Source organism: Arachis ipaensis, chromosome B2, assembly GCF_059453495.1.
Source record: "Arachis ipaensis isolate K30076 ecotype BB chromosome B2, ASM5945349v1, whole genome shotgun sequence".
In the NCBI taxonomy this organism is placed as follows: domain Eukaryota; kingdom Viridiplantae; phylum Streptophyta; class Magnoliopsida; order Fabales; family Fabaceae; genus Arachis; species Arachis ipaensis.
In genome coordinates, this window is record NC_142437.1 from 117,664,435 (window position 1) to 117,684,343 (window position 19,909).

General features: G+C 33.7%; 2 protein-coding genes across 5 annotated transcripts; both read left to right on the plus strand.

Moving 5' to 3' along the window:
• The first annotated feature begins 95 nt into the window (after positions 1–95).
• Positions 96–7,650, plus strand: LOC107626012 (AMP-dependent synthetase and ligase family protein). Of its 2 annotated transcripts, XM_021116366.2 has the most exons (17): positions 102–565; positions 1,087–1,587; positions 1,831–1,959; positions 2,053–2,231; positions 2,407–3,123; positions 3,502–4,151; positions 4,281–4,356; positions 4,444–4,530; positions 4,916–4,959; positions 5,237–5,345; positions 5,442–5,501; positions 5,917–5,998; positions 6,091–6,155; positions 6,247–6,306; positions 6,542–6,586; positions 6,948–7,060; positions 7,153–7,650. In XM_021116366.2, the coding sequence occupies exons 1-17, from the start codon at positions 184–186 to the stop codon at positions 7,382–7,384; spliced, it is 3,531 nt and encodes a 1,176-aa protein (XP_020972025.1). In that variant the 5' UTR covers positions 102–183; the 3' UTR covers positions 7,385–7,650. The 2 variants fall into 2 exon arrangements, with proteins under 2 accessions (XP_016184260.1, XP_020972025.1); XM_016328774.3 differs by having other exon boundaries at positions 96–565; positions 1,831–2,231.
• An 805-nt stretch (positions 7,651–8,455) lies between these two features.
• Positions 8,456–14,751, plus strand: LOC107609458 (phosphopantothenoylcysteine decarboxylase HAL3a). Of its 3 annotated transcripts, none has more exons than XM_088503982.1 (4): positions 8,513–8,654; positions 9,138–9,581; positions 10,075–10,348; positions 12,120–14,751. In XM_088503982.1, the coding sequence occupies exons 2-4, from the start codon at positions 9,234–9,236 to the stop codon at positions 13,052–13,054; spliced, it is 1,557 nt and encodes a 518-aa protein (XP_088360108.1). In that variant the 5' UTR covers positions 8,513–8,654; positions 9,138–9,233; the 3' UTR covers positions 13,055–14,751. The 3 variants fall into 3 exon arrangements, with proteins under 3 accessions (XP_016166933.2, XP_088360108.1, XP_088360107.1); XM_088503981.1 differs by having other exon boundaries at positions 8,515–8,654; positions 9,214–9,581; positions 12,120–13,727; XM_016311447.3 differs by lacking the exon at positions 12,120–14,751 and having other exon boundaries at positions 8,456–8,654; positions 10,075–10,638.
• The last annotated feature ends 5,158 nt before the right edge of the window (positions 14,752–19,909 follow it).

Genomic DNA, 19,909 nt, shown 5'->3' on the forward strand with positions numbered 1-19,909 from the left:
CCCAGCTCTAAAATATATCACTATAGCTGATATACTCAAATTTTTATTAATGAACCTATTTTTAATTTTTAATTTGCAATTGCATAGTTAGAGAAGACGAGTTTTCTTTCACAAAATTATAAATTACAAAGCGATAGAACTATAGAAGCATCATTTCTTGCACCATCCTTTTCCGACGAACTCATGAAAGCTCAAAGCCCCGAAGAAGAAGAAGAAGAAAAACAAACACCACGCTTTTGCTGCCTCTCGCACGAGTTCTTCCGCGTCGCTTCTGCCAATCCTAACAAAACCGCCGTCATTCACGCGTCTGGCGTCGCCCACCTCTCCACGCGCCTGCGCCAAACTGCTCATCCTTTTCCTCCTCCTGCCTCCCCAAACTTCAACCATGACAATATCTCCACGCTCTTAGAACAGCGCGTGGAGTCACTCTCTCCCCCGGTCTACAACGGTGACCGTTGCTTTACTTACTCTCATCTCTTGAAAGCCGTTGATTCCCTCGCCTCTCGTATAAGCTCTATCCTGCTTGGTGCGGATGACCCTCACCTTATCACGCCCAAACCTCAAGGTTCGTTATTCACTCCAAAAACACAAAATTCAGTTACTCGGTTGGTTGGTTAGTTAGTTAGTTAGATTGTTGGTTAGGATTACTTCACACATTTGATTGCTTTTCTACTCAAGCTTTGGATGACTTGAATTCGATTTATGAGCTGGATAATGTTGCTTACTTGGTTTATGGAGCTAAGTTTTCCTTTAATTTAATTTTTATTTAGTTAAAGTGATTAGAAATTATTTTAGTTGTAAGGCTGCTTATATGTTTCGGTTGGATGAGCTTGGAGGCTAAGTAATATAAAATGTTTACACATGCTTACATGGTAACATATCAAATCAAATTAGTAACTAATTTGAGTGAAATTTTCACTCTACCGCGGACAGTTATGTCATGGAAACTTTTATGAATGAGTTTTATGTATGAAATTTTCTTCCTTATTTTTACTCTCAACCAGACATGCTCTTAGTGTTCATGTGTTAGGGTGTGGAATGAATGTGCTTGATATGCAGCATTGGCATCCGGTGTTTGTGCTGCAGGTGACAATGCGGTTAACCATGAAAAGGGAACTATTTATGCAGCTGAGAACTTGGAAACTAATGTGTCTAGCTCAGAGTCGGTGGTTGACTCCAGTGAAGAGTATAGGCCAAAAATAGTGGGAATATATATGCCACCTTCTGTGGAATACATTGAAGCTGTTCTTTCTGTACTGAGATGCGGGGAGGCTTTCTTGCCTTTGGACCCTTATTGGCCGAAAGAAAGGTTATTGTCGATTGTCGCTTCCTCAAGCGCTGATCTCATTATAGGTTCCAAATCTTCATTTGGTAATGAGTTGGACGAGCTTGATGAATCGCATTGGCTGGTAAAGTCAGTAAGTTGTCCTGTTTTAAGCGTCTCCATTGAAGAAAGCCTTCAAGAATATAGTGATTTGACAGATTTGTTATGGCCTTGTGCCAATGAAAAGAAGAGATCATTCTGTTATTTAATGTATACTTCTGGTTCAACTGGAAAGCCGAAAGGAGTGTGTGGCACTGAACAAGGTAAGTTGTTAATATTGTTTGTTGTGACTATTGTAGTACACAAGCAAGATTTCTTTAATATAGTTTCACATGGTTTGTGTAGTTGCTGTTTTACTTTCCTTGTTTGCCTTCTCTGCCAGCTAGAAAATAAATCAAAAGTGAAGATCTAAGAAAATCCAGAGAAACATTAAAATGAATCTGAACCATATGCTTTTTAATCTATTATAATATATATTCTCACAGTATGTTTCATATTCTTTCTAGGTCTTTCAAATCGCTTTTTGTGGATGCAAGGATTGTATCCTCTGAATGGGCAGGAATCATTGTTGTTTAAAACATCAATCAGCTTCGTTGATCACCTGCAAGAATTTTTCAGTGCTATTTTGACAGCTTGTATGTTAGTTATTCCTCCTTTCAGTGTTCTCAAAGAAAACATATATTCTATAATAGATTTTCTTCAGGCTTATAGTATTAATAGGCTTACAGCTGTTCCATCGCTAATGAAGACAATTCTTCCTGGATTACAAACTCATGTTGGCCTGCGGGTTCAAAGGTCACTGAAATTACTTGTGCTAAGTGGTGAACTGTTTCCCTTGACCTTGTGGGAGAAGCTTTCAACTGTTTTACCAAACACATTTATCTTGAATTTATATGGAAGTACCGAGGTCAGAGCAAATGATTATTTTTTCATGAAGCTTTACATTGCACCATACTATTAATGTCACTCTTATTAGCTAATTTGTTTCTTTTCTATTTTATTGTCAATGCAAGTTATGTAATCTTTATATCCAATTTTTTACCATTGACTAATGATTATTTTTACCTTTTCCAATTTTTAAGGTCTCAGGTGACTGTACATATTTTGATTGCAAGAGAATGCCATTGGTTTTGAAGGAAGATACGCTAACTAGTGTGCCAATAGGTTTACCAATTTATAATTGTGATGTTGTGCTTCTTTGTGAAAATGCCTCGTCAAAGGAGGGAGAGCTATATGTTGGTGGTTCCTGCATCTCTAGAGGCTACTATACTGAGTCTAATATGAAGTCTGAAAATTTTGTAAAATTGCCTCAAAGTTATTGGATGAATTCCATGAATGATTGCAAAAGCAAATTATACTTCAGAACTGGTGATTTTGTCAAACAGTTGTCAAGTGGTGACTTTGTATTTTTGGGAAGAAAAGACCGCATTGTAAAAATCAATGGTCATCGTATTGCCCTGGAAGAAATTGAAGATTTGTTAAGAAAGCATCCATATATAAATGATGCTGCTGTAATTTGTCGGAATATTGAAGAGCTTTTGCTTCTGGAAGCCTTTATAATATTAGAAGACAAGGAAAGATTGGACGAATCATTAATACCTGCAATTAGAAGTTGGATGATTAGCAAACTTCCATCGGCTGTGGTTCCTAATTATTTCATCTTCGTGGATTCATTTCCTGTGTCATCCAGTGGTAAAGTTAATTATGAGTTGTTGGTGGACTCAAGATTATTGACAATGAATGTCAAGGATAAGGTTGTTAACATTGACTGCAGCAGTCTTCTGCAACGAATTCAAAAGGTATTATTTCATATTTTGTGACAAGTTATCTTGTCTATAAGAAAAGATATCGCAATTTCTCCATTGTCATCGAGACTATGTTAGTGAAAGACATTGTCAAACATACAGGATTGCAAATCAGACACATTCCATGCGGAATGAAATAGTGCCTTTCTTTGCATTATTTCACTTTCCAAAGAATACTTTTACATAAGACTTGAATTATTTTTGCAGGTAAATATATTTTGCGAAATTACACGTCTTTTTGACTGCTTATTTTCCTTTGTATATTGGCTTTTCTTGCTTTGAAGGATTCATTATTCTCTTCTTAGTTTCACTTCATCCCTCATCTATCTAACAAATATTTTCTTTATATTGATTTGATGAATACTTTAACAGGCCTTTCATGATGCTTTAATGGTTGAAAAGGTTTGCAACGATGATGATTTCTTTACCATGGGTGGTAACTCTCTTTCTGCTGCACATGTTGCTCACAGTTTGGGGATCGACATGAGATTTCTTTATTACCACCCAAGTCCTTTTAAGCTTTGTATGGCTCTTCTTCAGAAAAGAGGATCCTGCGCTTTGCATAACAAGTTGGATGATTGTTTTGAACTAATTACAGAAAGACAAGATAACCATGTCTCATCCAATCATATTGAAAATTCTAATACCCATGAGTCATGGATGATTTCTAAAGGTAATGATGATAATTCTTTACCTTCTAAGCGCTTGAAGAGGGGTATTACAGATGTTATGTTGAGTGCTGATGAATCTTCCCCATGGCATTTCTCTCCAATATTTGAATCATCTTCATTTAGCCGATGCAACAAGGTGTTGCATAAAGGGCAGCCTGCAGTTACTGGTTCTCAGCAAACAACTTGGTTGGCAAATGCTCCAAGGGGCAGCAGAGGTCATATAAAGGACTGTTGGAAAGTTTACATGGAATCTTGTGTTGATGCTTCCCCAATGCTTGTGTCTAAAGGCTCAGACATTTATTTATTCATTGGATCTCATTCACATAAATTTCTCTGTATAAATGCCAGAAGGTGAGACAAATTATAGTTTTTAAATGGTCTTAATTCACTTGAAGTACTATTCACAATTGATGCTAGAACTATTAAGAGAAGTATAAAGAATTCTGCTTCTAGTACTTGTAAAACTTCTACTTCATATAGTGGTTCTGTCCAGTGGGAGATCAAACTAGATGGACGCGTTGAATGTACAGCAGCAATTGTATCAGATTTCTCTCAGGTTGTTTTCATTTGTTTGTTATTCTAGTGTCATAACAAACAACATAATATTCTATCCGCTTGTTCTAAACTCATCGTATTTCTCTAGGTGGTTGTTGGATGCTACATGGGAAAAATTTATTTTCTAGATTTTTCAAGTGGAACCATCTGTTGGAGTTTTCAAACGTCTGGTGAGGTATCTGGTTTAGTGTTTCATCGAATTCCTGTACTTGTTCTTTCTTGTTTGAGGTTCCCTGGTGTTGCTTGAAAGTCTTAAGATCATGGACCATGTGAAAGGATGTAGTGATCAAAGCGGATTGCAAATTCTATAAATTATTTGGAGTATTACATTGTTAATGAAAATATTATGAAATTATGTTTCACGTTTTCTATGAGGGTGTTCTGTGCATGGTTGTTTGAACAAAATGTCATTTCTGATGTGCAGATACACATCAGTCCTGCAATTTTTTAATCTTTTTTATCATATTCCTTTTCCCCCTTTATTTTGGAGGACATCTCGTTGTCACCTCTATTTATAGCTAATTTGACTAATTTCTAATTATGTTTTTAAACTCATGAAGGTAAAGTCACAACCAGTTGTAGACACAAGAAGACATTTGATCTGGTAAATTTTTATGCTCATCTTTCTATATGTTGATCAATCATGTATTCTTTCATATAAATAAGTTTTGCACATCATTATTGGACCATAGATCGTGCTTTCCATTAGTGGCCTACACATGGTGTTTCTGATTTCCAAACAGAATGTGATTTACTTACTGCATTCATTTTTCCATTCATATTATGTCTGCTTTGGACCTTTAGTACCTTGCTTGTCTAGCTTTGTTGTGAAACTTGTTGAAGTTTTCAAATTTCAACATGTATTTGATATATATATACAGGTGTGGCTCTCATGATCATAACTTATATGCGCTTGATTACAAAAATCATTGCTGTGTCTATAAACTACCTTGTGGAGGCAGTATATTTGGGTCACCTGCAATTGATGAGGTGAATTTTCTATTCCAAATGACATACATCTATATCAGTTAGTGGCAAGTAGAAAGATTGTTGAATCTTATTTACTCATACTAATTTTTCTTGTAGGTTCGTGGATTGCTTTATGTGGCTTCTACTGGTGGTAGAATTACAGCTATATCAATATCGGTATGATGATAATTCTATCAGGACACAATCAAAAGTGTTCATTTCTTTAGGGGACTGCAATTTTGTGATGATATTGATTATTTGGGGCATATAATCTCTCATATTTTTCCAGGTGGACTAAGGAGTTAAAGAGTAGACTTATTGATAACCTTTGGACTAAAATGTGTATGAAATGCGTAGTGAATTACATAGAAGAGCTTTTCAGTCAGGACTTTTAAGTAATGAATATGAACAAAAAAGGAAAAATATAAAAAGAAAGAAGAAAGAAAGAATTGAACTTGATTAGCTTATACCCAAGAGATTAATCCTTTGATTGAACATTAGAATTAGACATGCATTAGTCTGTTACTTCTGCCACATGTAGAAGTTCATTGCTTGTTCTACTCAGACTGAAATGTTCCCTTACTAAATCCAGGATTTTTCTTTTACTGTATTGTGGCTACATGACTTGGAAGTCCCTGTCTTTGGTTCTCTGGGCATCACCGAAATTGGAACTGGTATTTATTGTTTCACTATTTCTTCCTTTTGATTATGTTTTTTGTCTTTCTAAATACCAGATGTTCCTTTTTCCTTTTGCCGTTTGTTGCAGTAATATGTTGCTTAGTAGATGGCCATGTTCTTGCATTGGATCCAAACGGATCCATAGTTTGGAAGGTATAAACTTCATTTATGTTTACAATACTAAATTATGTTACCAGATTATGGAAGTAATTTTAACTTGCATTAGTGGTGAACTTTTGCTCAGCAAACAACTGATGGACCTATATTTTCTGGGCCATGCATGCCTTCTACACTTCCTCATGAGGTATGTCAATATGTCATACTCTTCTTGGATTATTACTTGGCTAATTCTCAATTTTATTTTCATGAATTCAATATCTTCCGCTTTACCACGTCATGTCCTTTTGGTGGGATCTAAAAAATATTGTGAGAATTAGGATAGCTAGAGTGCTTAGGGTAATTTATTTGTTACCGTCTTTGTTTGTAATTCATTGAAACGTTTATCTATATTAGTAATCGTTTTGTTTATTCCATTCTAGGTGCTAGTATGCTCCAGAAAGGGAAGCGTGTACTCTTTTAAACCGGTGAGAGCTAGTCAATAAACTTGTTCATATTTTTTCTCCACCTCCTTCTCCCTCTATCACTTAAAGGTGAATTTACTGTGTTGTATTCATAGTAGTTTTAGTGTTTATAGTTGGATTATCTTATTTTAGATACAATACAGTTTATATACCAAAAGTTTCTCAAGAAAATTTTTGAGCAAAAATAATGAATCATTTTTACAATAATCGTCTACAAGACATGAACTACAATTGCTGCATTTATGTCTCAGTTAAATACTAATGAATACTAGCTCTACTAAATGTAGTTCCAAGTAAAAATTACCAATATAAATGATTGATTTGGGTCTATATTTCTTTTATACTTATGCTGTATTAACTCCAGGAGAATGGGGATTTATTATGGGAACATAATGTTGGAGATCCAATAACTTCATCTGCTTATGTTGATGAGCACTTGCAGCTAGTCTCTGATGATGCCTCACATTCCTCAGACAGGTTAATCTAATTGGTTTTTTCTTAATTAAAGAGGGTAAATGTATCTTATACATCAAGTTCAAGCATTTTGTTTTTTCCTTTTCTCTTTTCAGGTTAATCTGCATTTGTTCAAGTTCTGGAAGAATACACTTACTTAGAGAGAACCTGAATTCCTCCGATGACACAATTCGACGGAAAATTGATGTGCAGGAATTTGCAAGGCTTGACTTGCTCGGCGATATATTCTCTTCGCCGTTAATGATTGGAGGCTGGATTTTCGTTGGTTGTCGGGACGATTACTTGCATTGTGTTACCCTTGAAATGCCAAAGCAACATGAAAGTTAAGGATGATGTATATAGCTGAATTTTTTTGTACTGTGTTAGATAGATTGGTTCTGTGTTCAAAATCTTCCAAGTATGAATTTTGAATGTGTAAACAGGATGAACACAAGTTAGATCATGCCACTTTTATTACATTTTACTAGTTGGAATCAAAAGGAAAGGAGAAAAAAAAGAATGAAACAGGAAAAACAAATGGCATAAGATGGTAGAGTTTCATGAACTAAAGTTCTCAATGTGAGGTTGTGATTATGTTTAAGGTGATAATTTTGGTGCCTAAACTTTGATATCTAATTTACCAAAAAGAGTTAAAAGTTAATATTTAATTTAGATAATATGAATTTTTTTTTTAAAATATTAAAAACTTATCTTAAAAAAAAAGTTAGACAAATTTGATATCAAAATAGTCGGTACTAGAGAATTGTCTTATATTTTATTATTTTCAAGGTGAGGAGAGAACTTCAATCCTCTACCTAAGAAGAGATTTATAAACTATATTCATTTTTAATGAAAAATTAATATTTTTTATACTTATTTCTTAATTTCATTTATGGTATAATTAGTATCAGTATAAAGAAGAAAAAACATATGCACTATAGAGGATTTAAAAATTTCTCTCACAAACATGCTTTTAGCTTAAGCGGAGGCATGTGTATAAATTCAGAAAAAAAATGGATATAATGAATTAATGATAGAGTTATAGACGAAAAACTCCTCCATAAAAAATTTACGAAACTATAAATTATAAATGATCATATAAGAACTATAACAATGCCTTTATGATTTTTATCTCAAACTACAAATTACTCCTTTTTAATATTTTTTTTTACTCTTTTTGATATACATAAATTAATTAAGATATTTTTTTGATAAAAAATTGATCAAGATAAATTTGTGTTAATAAATAGTTAATAACTTAATATATATTGTTTACTTCTTGGCCAAATCGTAAGTTTTTTTTTTTTTTTTTTTTTTATCAAAAGTAAAATATTTTAAAAACGTATTCAAAACCAAAGTAAAATTTATTGTGTATCATTCAGCTGAATGTCCATGTGGACCTGAGTCAATTGCAAAACCGAAACAGAGGTTGAGTCGTTATGACTTATAAGAGGCTCTGTGTTTTCGACTTTTACTATGTTTGCTCTATGTTGTCTCAAATTGTCTCTTCTCAACAGCACAAAACACGCGCATGAGGCAAGACTGCAAGAGCTCGAGGTTTCGGTCTGAGGTTCAAGCTGAGTACTTAGGATTTTGTGTCTGTGACAAGATTTCACAGGTTGGTGCCACTTCCTGTTCCTCGTTTTCCCTTTAGGGTCTGATACTCATGCATTCTGTTACTCTTTTAAAAAGTGTTAATTTTAATTTGTTTGGACGACCCATCAAATTTTAGAGAGTAAAAATTGGATCTTTTGTTGGGGTTTACGCGTTCCCTGAAAATAGAAATCATGGGTTTTTTTTTTTATTCCCACTACGTGTTCGACAATATGTTCAAGTTAACCCCCTTCCGGTTTTTATACATGTTGTCTCAAATCTGGTTTGAATTGGTGCACTGCTTCTTTCTTTTTCCTTATTCTCAATGAAAATTGTTATCACGGGTTCACTGATTTGTTGCATTTATATGGATTTGGAGATATATGACTATATGTTAACAATTCAGGGCCATAGTCACATATATGCTATATGAATTAGATGTATTATCGTGGCGTTTTTGAACAACAAAGGAAATTTCTCCTTTTTTGCATTGATGTGGCATGAACAGAAGTTTTCTAGTTTACAATCTGGAGGTTTTGAATGAGTAAAGATGAAAAATCTTGTTTATATCATGGATATTCAAGATCGTTGTTGAAATCTCTGGATGATGGCGCGCTCAGAAGCTGTAAGTTCAGTAGGAGATAATATGTCGGTAGATAATGGATCAAGGAAGCCTCGGATTCTACTCGCAGCTAGTGGGAGTGTGGCTGCTGTCAAATTTGCAAATCTTTGTCATTGTTTTTCTGAGTGGGCAGAAGTAAGAGCAGTTGCAACGACTGCGTCACTGCATTTTATTGACAGAGAAGCAATTCCTAAGGATATAGTTTTATATACTGACGATAATGAATGGTCAAGTTGGACGAAACTAGGAGATAGTGTGCTTCACATTGAGCTTCGCAAATGGGCTGATATCATGGTCATCGCTCCATTATCGGCAAACACTCTTGGCAAGGTAATTAGATTTATACATGTTGCACATTTTGCCCCTAAACCCAAAACATATTTTATCGTACGTGGGATTTAAAACTAGTTTGTCTTTGACTTTAAATTACATTTCTAGCAAGTTTACACAATATTATGTGTGTTCCAATGCATCACATGGGCTTCGTTTGGTAACTGTCTCAGCATAGAGGCACTGGGACAGTATAGATGGAGAAAATCTGTACACATTGTCTCTATATTTTAGATGGATAGAAAATATAGAGAAACCATGTTCTGGGACAGAAACATTTCACCTATCTTTGTGTCGATCTCTTTGCAAACAAGTTAGTGGCTTTCAAAGTCTTCATATTCTGTCCCGGGACAGTCTCCGATTGTAACCATGATCTTTTGTTTTACTATGCATCTTATTAGTTTACAAATATATTTCTATTTCAGCATAAGCAATCACCAATCATTGCTTTATTTATTTTTTTCTTATTTCGCGATTATATGTGCTGTTCTAGATTGCCGGAGGGTTGTGTGACAATCTACTGACATGTATTGTTCGAGCATGGGACTACAGTAAGCCATTCTTTGTTGCACCAGCCATGAACACTTTCATGTGGAACAATCCTTTCACGGAACGACATCTCATCGCCATTGACGAGCTCGGTATATCTCTCATCCCTCCGGTTACAAAGCGGTTAGCTTGTGGTGATTATGGCAATGGTGCAATGGCTGAACCAGCTACCATTTACTCTACTGTGAGGCTCTTTTACGAGTCAAAGGCTCAACAAGGTAATGGTGACGTGTAGGAATGTTGATGATTATACAAGTGTGAATGACCTTTATAGTACTTGCCTTGACCCCTTGATCTGGTTTTATTTGCATTCTTTTTTAGAATTATGTTTCTCTTACATTCAGGTCTAATCTGATCATAGCAGATGGTGTGTATTAATATTGCTATAGCATTCTCCTAATTTCTAGAGGGATGCTTTTGTATCTCTTCAGTAACAGCTCTAGGTGTGTATGCTCTTCTAGCTTTATTAATAATAAAATTTTAGCAAAATATAGGGTTTTGTGTAAAACCTGGTCAAATCTTAATTAAATAAGTAATTAATTAAATATGGTTGAAAATGATTGAAAAATTTAGCAATTGAAATTTGACAATTTAAAGATGATATTTGGATTCAAAGGATTTTTCTGAGTCGAAAAACATATTTTTCTTCGTAAAAATGCGCACTGAAAATTTGACTGGCAGTACTGGCTGAGATCGGCCCGGTACTACAGTTGAGAAAATTAATTATGAGTGAAAAATGTTAAAAAGTTAAAATTCATGTTTGAGAAGGTAAAAATGTTTAAAACGTAGATTAAAACGTTAATTTTAAAGGCTTTGGCCCAGGGCCAAACGGGCCATATATGTGAACTAGGCCCAAGTTGGGTCCAAGCCAGCATATATAAGCCTTAACTAAAGGCCATTCAGCACAACACCACACCATTCATTAGTGTTCATGTTGAAATTGAAAGAGAGGGGAGAATGAGTGAAACCCTAGCTCCATAAACACTAAATCCACCATAACTTTCTCTCTGGAGCTTCAATTGTCGTACCGTTTGCAGCCACGCGAAGCCCTTCTCATCTTCTACAATTCTATCCAAAAAGATTGGTACGAATCTCGAGTTCTCATACCCTATTTTCGCAGTTCATGATAAATTCGAATTTAAGCTTTGTATATTGAGATATCTTATGATTTTGGTTATTTAGGGGTGCTCTAATATAAGTTATTAGTGAGTTTCATCAACCATTTCTGTGGGTTAAGGTAAGAGATCTTCAAACCTTTGTGATTTATGAAATTTTATAAATCCTAGATTGATGTATGTATGAAATTGTGTATATTAGAGTGTTTGATGATTTTGGGTACGCATTGTGAACTTGCAATTAGCTTGAGAAGTTTTTGGGTGAACCTTGGAGTGGAGATTCACAAGTGAAGAGCTTAGTTTTGACTTCCAAGAGTTACCGGTTTAAGTTTCATTTAAATACCGTATAATGTAGTATGAAATCCTAGGCTAGATGTTCCTAGGATTAGTTTCATTTATAACAAAAGCTTTTTCAAGTTCTGGTATGGCTTGCGTACGCGAGAGTTGGCCTCTGTCCAACACCCATGCGTATGCGAACATAGGCTGCGTACGCGATTTTGGCACAAAAACGCTCATGCGTACGCGACGCAAGTTCCTCCTCGTGAGTCTACTTCCTTTCAATTATATATATATATATATATATCATAAATCCACCTTAAGAGTCGTACCACCTTATTATCATTGACTTATGACTCGAGCATAAAGATTTGAATAAATAGGATGTTCATTATGATATCAAAGCAGTTCGTCTTCGTGAGTCTGAGGGATAGATTGCTTATGCTTCAATATATACTCTAAATTGTACCTGTGCTATTTAGGATATCTAATTGATATGTTTAGCATGAAGTTCATGAGTATGCTTTTGGAAAATTGAAGTAATTAATTTGAGATATTGAGACTGATCACCTTGATATCACTTGGTTTGTGTGGATAGGACCCGAAATGGCAACTCGTGGACAGGGTCGAGGACGGAGAGAAAATGAGGAACCTGCTTCGTCTCGTAATCAAGCCGAATTCTTGGCGGCGATGACCAACCTTGTCAACACAATGCAAGCTAGTGCGGCGACTACAAATCAAGTCATGGAAAGAATGAATGGAAATGATAACGGATCTGGAGGAAACTCAGCTGAAGGAGGTCCGATGACATTAGCAACTTTTCGGGAGGTTAATCCCCCTGTCTTTAGAGGATCAACTAACCCGATGGAAGCTGACGATTGGTTTATAGCAATAGAGAGAGCACTACAAGTGCAACATGTACCTGAGGGCCAATTGGTGGAGCTTGCTGCTTATCAGCTAGCTGGAGAAGCGCAACAATGGTGGCAAGGAACTTACCATCTTCTGCAACAAGGAAAAGGGAATAATGCAATCACTTGGGAGGTTTTCAGAGAGGAATTCTACAACAAGTATTTCCCGAATTCCGTGAGACAAGCTAAGGAGTTGGAGCTGCTTCAATTGAGGCAAGGATCTATGACTGTGGTTGCTTATACAAGCAAATTCGAGGAATTGTGTCGTTTCTCAAGAGTTTGTCAGGGACCTCTGGGTGATCCTGAAGGATATGAGGAGTGGAAGTGTATGAAGTACCAGGATGGTTTGAGGGATGATATCATGCGAGTTGTGGCGCCTCTTGAGGTTAAGAGCTTTGTAGAGTTAGTGAATAAGAGTCGTGTGGTGGAGGATTGCTCTAGGAAGAATGCGACTACTAGTACTGACCGTGGTGGTTACCACGACCGAGGAGGAGGTGCAAGATTCTTTGCTCCAAGGGGTCGGAACTTCAAGAGAGGAGAATATATTCAACAATCTCAACGTGATCGAGCTACTTTCCAAGGGAACAACAACAACCATCAAAGGAGATATGGGCGACAACCTTAGAATGATTTGACTTGCATAAGGTGTGGAAGTTATCACTCGAACACTCCATATAGAGCTGAATTGGGACTTTGTTGTAGTTGTGGAGGAGCTGGTCACATGTCTTGGAACTGTCTGGAAAAAGCCAACCGGAATGCTGGGAGAGCGCAACAAGGTCGTGTGTATGCTATAACGACGGATGATGCTGCCAAGTCAGATACTTTGATCAGAAGTAAATGCGAAATTGGTGGTAAAGTGTTAACTGCATTATATGATGCGGGAGTTGGCCTCTGTCCAACACCCATGCCTATGCAAACATGGGTTGCGTACACGACTTTGGCACAAAAACGCTCATGCGTACGCGAGCAAGTCACACTGCCCAAACGTTCCATGTACGCAAACATGTGCATGCGTATGCGACCACCTCTGTTTTTCCGAAAAGTGAATTTTTAGGCTCTCAACCATTCCTCGAGCATTTTAAATCTTTATAAACTCCGAAAAGAGTCTAGAACCTATGTAATTAAGGATAGAGGAGTTAGAAATGAGAATTAAAGAGATGAGTTGATGAATTGGAAAGAGAGGAACAAAGTGTGAAGTAATGTATGAAGAGGATGAATGTGATAATTGATTATGATGATGAATGAGATTAATTAAGATTGAGTATGAATTAAGAAGAGATTGAAGAGGAGATTGTTAATGAGATTGATAATGAAATTATTGTTAAACATGATTCTGATTGTTATATATCTGTCTGGGTAGATGCAGTGGCATTGATCCACTTGCTCCGGGTTTGGTTTGAGCCTCCTGGAGTAGATGCAATGGTTTGCCTCCAAGTTGTGACCGGGCACTTAAACTCCCTGGATCCCCCCAATGAAATGAAATTGATTGAATGATAAATGATTATATATAAGCATAGACTCTTAGGGATGCGCACTTAGGGACTGTCTAGGGTTCGCTACTAGACATGTCAGGTTGGTTTGATAACCGACAGACGAAACTCATCGGCTATAGGGCAGACATACATCATTTGTATATTTTTTATTTGTTTGAGTTTGTCTAATTGTATTAGTTTGCCTAATTGAATATATTATATGATTATATGCTATTTGCTTTACTTTAACTTGCTTGTGTAGTCCTTGTCTGCATTTATCGTGTTTGCTTATTTGATAGGTACCTCATACTAGTGTCGGTTGACGCTGAGGGCTAGTTTCTATTCTGTTTGAGAGTTGTGAAAGTATGAAGAATGTTTAGTTAGAATTAGAATCCTTTTATGATAGTTGCCAATTTATGGATTAGAGATAATTTAAGATGGATATGACGCGGTATGGAGTTTAAGATTGCTTAGTGATTTCGTGTTGCCTTATGGAGTATCTATTTGACATTTTTATCGTACTGAGAACCCATGAGTCGGGAGTTCTCATTTCGTATATATCTTCTGTTTTTCTGATGCAGGTCCTGGTGCTCAGCAATGAGCTGTGATTCATTTGAGAGATGGTGAAGATCTTTGGGTCTTTGATTTACTTTTGTTTAGAATATCTCTGTACTTATTTTGAAAAACTTATATGTATATATTTATTCATTTTGAAAACTTGTCTATAGAAGCCTTTATGTATACTTTAGGAGAGATAGAAAAATACTGTTGTCAAACTTATTTTTATTTCTGTAACCCTAGCCGACCTAAATTTCGCAGGTCGCGACTAGTGGCTATGTACTTATGCTTATATATATATATGGATCCGGCTCCTCTAGAGTTATATTGTCACTTTAGAGAAAAAAATACACCATTAATCACCTTTTGGATTAAAATAGTGGGACTCACAAATAATATATGTTACAAATTCAAATGTGATTAAAGTATCACTTTATTACTTTACTAACATGGTTACTTTAGAAAATCTTTTTCCTATATATATAATATATATATCCTGTCTTTTTTTATTCTTCTTTAATATTTTACTTTATATCACTTTTCGAATGTGCTTTATCTTTCTTTCATTGATACGAGAGTATTTTCGATTCGTGATTTTATTTTACTCATTTTCAAGTTTTTCGTTTAATACTTTCTTTCAAATATATATATGTATCATAAATCCACCTTAAGAGTATTTGAATAATTCGGATGTTACATTTGGATCTATGGAAAGGGAGTTCTGTCTTTAAGATCATTCAAGCTTAGAATTAACTACCAATGCAATTATCAGGTTAAGCTGTTTATATTACATCTTTTAGTGCGGTCCTTTCTCAAATTTTGCATTAACAGGGTTATACACCGAACTGCCCTCGTAGGATTTGGACCTATTCAGGTTCAGTGTTGCATCTAAACGGTTGATAAGAAAATTAACGGTTTAAGATTATATAGGTAGTTTTGCATATAATTTTAGCTTATTAGATCTGAAACTATCAATTATCTCGTCAACGGTTCAGAAGCATCCAAAGTAAATCAACTATAAAATGGTGGTAGGATAGTGGCGAAGAGGTAGTTTGATGTTCAAGTTAAGATATCACTTGCAAAGTGCTGAAAAGGATGAAAGGACAGAGCCACTAAGAGTGTTGTTATTGAGACTTGAGATCAGATAGCATGTGCATAAAAATAAAAATTAAAAAAAAAAAAAAAAACCCGGGTCGAACAAGTTATGAAATTGCTCATCTCATCTTGGATGAAGAAAATTAAAAGATAATGGAATGTCTTTACTCTTTAGGCATTAAGGTGAAAACTAAAACCGTCACCATTATAAATGAAAATGAGTGATTGTGAATGTTTCTTAGTACTTGTTAAATACGTCGCTTTCTAATTTTGGTGTTGTGTTTTTAATAGTGTTTTTCAACAATGTTAAGATTTGGTATGTTTTTTTTTTTTATATATATATAAAGATCACAAATTTAAAATTTAACCGTCAGATCTGTAACTTTTAAATTTTTTTTTTAAAACATGTAAATCTGAGAGTTAGATTTAATTTATTTTAAACATATAAATCTAATTCTAAGATTTGTATTTTAGTATTAAAAAAATTAAATATACAAATTAGACTCTTTGATTTGCTTTACATGGAAAAATTTTTTTTTAACACAAATCGGATTCTCCATTTGTGCATTCTGAAATCTGATCTATAAATTTTATTATTCTTTAAATTTGAGAGTCCAATTTGTTATTTGAAATTAAAAAAATTATATAAAAAAAACACACTAATTAGTTATTATAATGAATTACACACAATTTTTTTTATATTTAAAAAAATTAGCTAAAATAAAAGAAAAAGTTTAAGGGGCCAGCAACTTTTGTGTTTTGTGGCCAGCACTTAACCATCAAAAGAAAAGTGAGTGATCTCCCACCATTGGATGTAATCTCACACTATTAAAAAGACTATTGATGGCCAATTGATGGTTACAAAACACAAAAATTGCTGGTTCCTAACACTCCTTAAAAGAAAAAAAAATTGTTTTGCAAATGTGGCCATTTGCATGCATGGGATAAATCTAAGCCCTTAACTTTAAAGTACATATTAAATACGTTCTAAAATATAAAAAAAAAATTGTTTTGCAAATGAGGCCGTTTGCATGCTTCAGATAACAATTGCTTTAAATACAATTACAAATTTGAGTTAATAACTGACATGTATGAAGAATTGATGAATCTATTCTGCAAATTGTTGTAAGTAATGCTCATGATAAATAGTTTTTGAGTATTGAGTTGATAAGGAATCTCCTTCATATAAAAACCCCTAGTAATGCTCCTTGGCTGATACAACTAATATTACACAAAGCCCTTCAAAGCTTTGAGACTTGAGAATTAAGAAATTATTTCAAGATAAAAAAAAGGTGAAAAACTTGTTGGTTTCTGAACTATCCAAACTAAATGTGATAAGAAGTCACTTAATGGGAGCTCAACAATTATATTCAGACACTCTTTGCCACCAATTATATAATTTCTTCAATTCTTGTTGAGTATAAAAGTGAACAATGAATAATATTAGCTTAACATAATATTAAATCTGTTGGCACAGCAAATCATTGAATTTTGTTTTTTTTTTTTTCCCATCTTTAAATAAAAATCTTTGAAAAGTTTGGTACTCTGTTTTATAAACTATATTTAGAAATTTATGATGATACATTGTTGGTGTGGAAACTTTTTAGAAAAATATATGTACTATTATTTAGTAAAAATAATTGATTAATTTTTGTACTTATGCCAAATAGTAGTATATAATTTGATATAAGTATAAAATTCAGAATGTCAAACTTATTCTCCTAGATTTATTTGAGCTTGTGATTACATTTTAAATAAAAAAAAATAGATTTAATAGAAAAGAATTAAAAAAAAAAAAAAGAAGTGTATAAAAATTATATACAATCTAAGGACTCTAGAAATCATGCATCCAACATCCAAGGTTCTTTTTTCTTCATATAAAAATGAGCAATATTTCTTAAAGAGTAAAGTATCGTTTTTGTCTCAAACGTTTGGGGTAAATCCTATTTATGTACCTAACGTTTAAATCGTTCTATTTGTATCTCTAACGTTTGTAAAAGTGATTCAATGTTATCCTACCGTCAATTACACATCATGAGCACTTTAGTTTGAGTTTTAAAAATCTCTTCTTGAAGTTAGAATACAAATGTTTGGGATAGAATCGATAATCTACTCCGAAAAATAGCTCATCAAATGTTGAAACTAATTCCTACAACATTTACATAATTCACTTTTCTAGGGATATAATTGAATCTAAACACAAATAATGGGTATAATATTAAAATCGACCACATCCAAGTGAGACCTAATTGAGAATAAATACATTCAAGTGAGAATAATTGAAAAATATAATTTCATTTGTTAGTATAATTGATAGTAAGATAACATTGAATCACTTTTATAAACGTTAAGGATACAAATAAGACAACTTAAACATTAGGAACACAAATAAAATTTACCCCAAACACTAGGAACAAAAACGATAATTTACTCTTTCTTATAAAAGCAAAGAAAGATGAGATGCATTGGATGAGGAGGAAAATAAGTAACATCCAAAAACTTTTTTAAGTTGCATGTAATAAATAATAGTTATAATGTTGTCCCATCACGCCTAAAGTTAATATGTTTCTATCGTATACGTAGATAAATTCATAAATTAGAATTTGCATCACTTTCCAATATCCATTTATATCCCCTAGTCAAAAACCAAAGAGATCCCTCTGTGATTTTCCAATGCAATAGGAACTAGGAAGTGAATAAGCTTGCTTACCCCATCCTCAAGAATCAAGATATTAAACAAACAAAGCACTCCCTTTTTAAAATAAAATAAAAAGAAGTTAACTTTTGGCAAATTAAAAAGAATCAGGGACTCAAATGAAGATTGGGTTGTTAGGCTTTATTTTAGGAGGTTTAGTTTTAAATTTAGATGTATTGAAAAAGTTTGATGCTATTTTTTTTAAGATTTCTATTATATTGGAATAAAAAATTTGAATTTATTATTGTTGAGACTGATTCAATTTAAATTTTTCTAGTAGTTAGTGATTACTTTTTCAAGAATACACATTAACTAAATGATATTGTCTCTAAAATTTTGGTTTTATTACGTCGCTTATAAATTGTTTTTTTTTTAGTCACAAAAAAAAATTATCTTTTTGTCATTTGTATCTCGAATGACAAATATGGTGGTGAACAAATTGACAAAAACAAATATTTTAGGTGAAAATTCAGGTACAGTCGAATTCACGTGAAGTTGATAACTGAGAGCTATTAGATGATTTGATTAATTTGACTAAATTTCCATCTAACGGCTCTCAAATATCAACTTTACGTAAAGTCGATTGCACCTGAGTTTCCACTAATATTTTATTCAAGTGTAATTTTGTGATTAATAATTCTTTTGTGATTAATAATTCTCTATAACTTGAAAAAAAAATGTGATGCACTACAAAAATTTCCTCTGTTTGGATCCTTTAAAGCCATTACACCATATGAGTTTTAACTTTTACCTCAACCGTGCTTTTATCCATACATTCTGGAAAGTAGGACCTCATTAACTCATGTCAACCAATAATAAGATATTTACACACATTCAATTCTCTTCCAATCACCATCTACCAAATACTAATAATTTAGTATAGATATTTGTTCAGTATTTATTTCCAACTAGCATATATCACAATATTTTTTTAGCTTAATGCCTCTCCCAACCCCACACACCACAAAGAAAAAACAATCAATTGTTTGAAAGAAGAAAAAAAGTTGTAGGCCCCCTTTATCGAATAAGAAAGTATCACAATAAATTATTTAAAATAAATCCATATATGGTGGAGAAAAAAAAGGGAAGAAAAAGATTTATCATCTTAATAATGAAGCAATTCGCCACATGACATAATAAATAAATATTAATCCCACCATAAGAAAGGGGGAACAAAAAAAGGACTAACAAAAAAACTACACCCCCTTTTATGGTTGAATATGAAACAGGGCGGAGCTAGATTAACTTTTAGGGAGGGACTAAAATTTTTTTATAATTAACAAAGAATAGAATAAAAATTTTAAGGGGATTAAACTAAAATTTATGCATAATTTATAAAGAAAACTTGATAATTGAGGGAGGCTATTATCCTCTTAGCTTGTACGTGGCTCCACCTCTGATATAAAAGAATATATAACAATAAGTTATTTAAATAAATCTATTATTTTTTGAAAGGTAATATTGATTATAATTAACAATGCTACTTTAAAATATTAAAGAAGGCTAAATTATATATGTCTTGATGACTTTTTTATGCATTAGTAATGTAGTTTGGTTAATTTATGTTTAGATGATGGTTTTGTTCTATGATTTATTTGTTTTAAATTGACTTTCTCGTTTTTGTTGCAGAATTTTTTTGAGATTTTACTGATATATATAT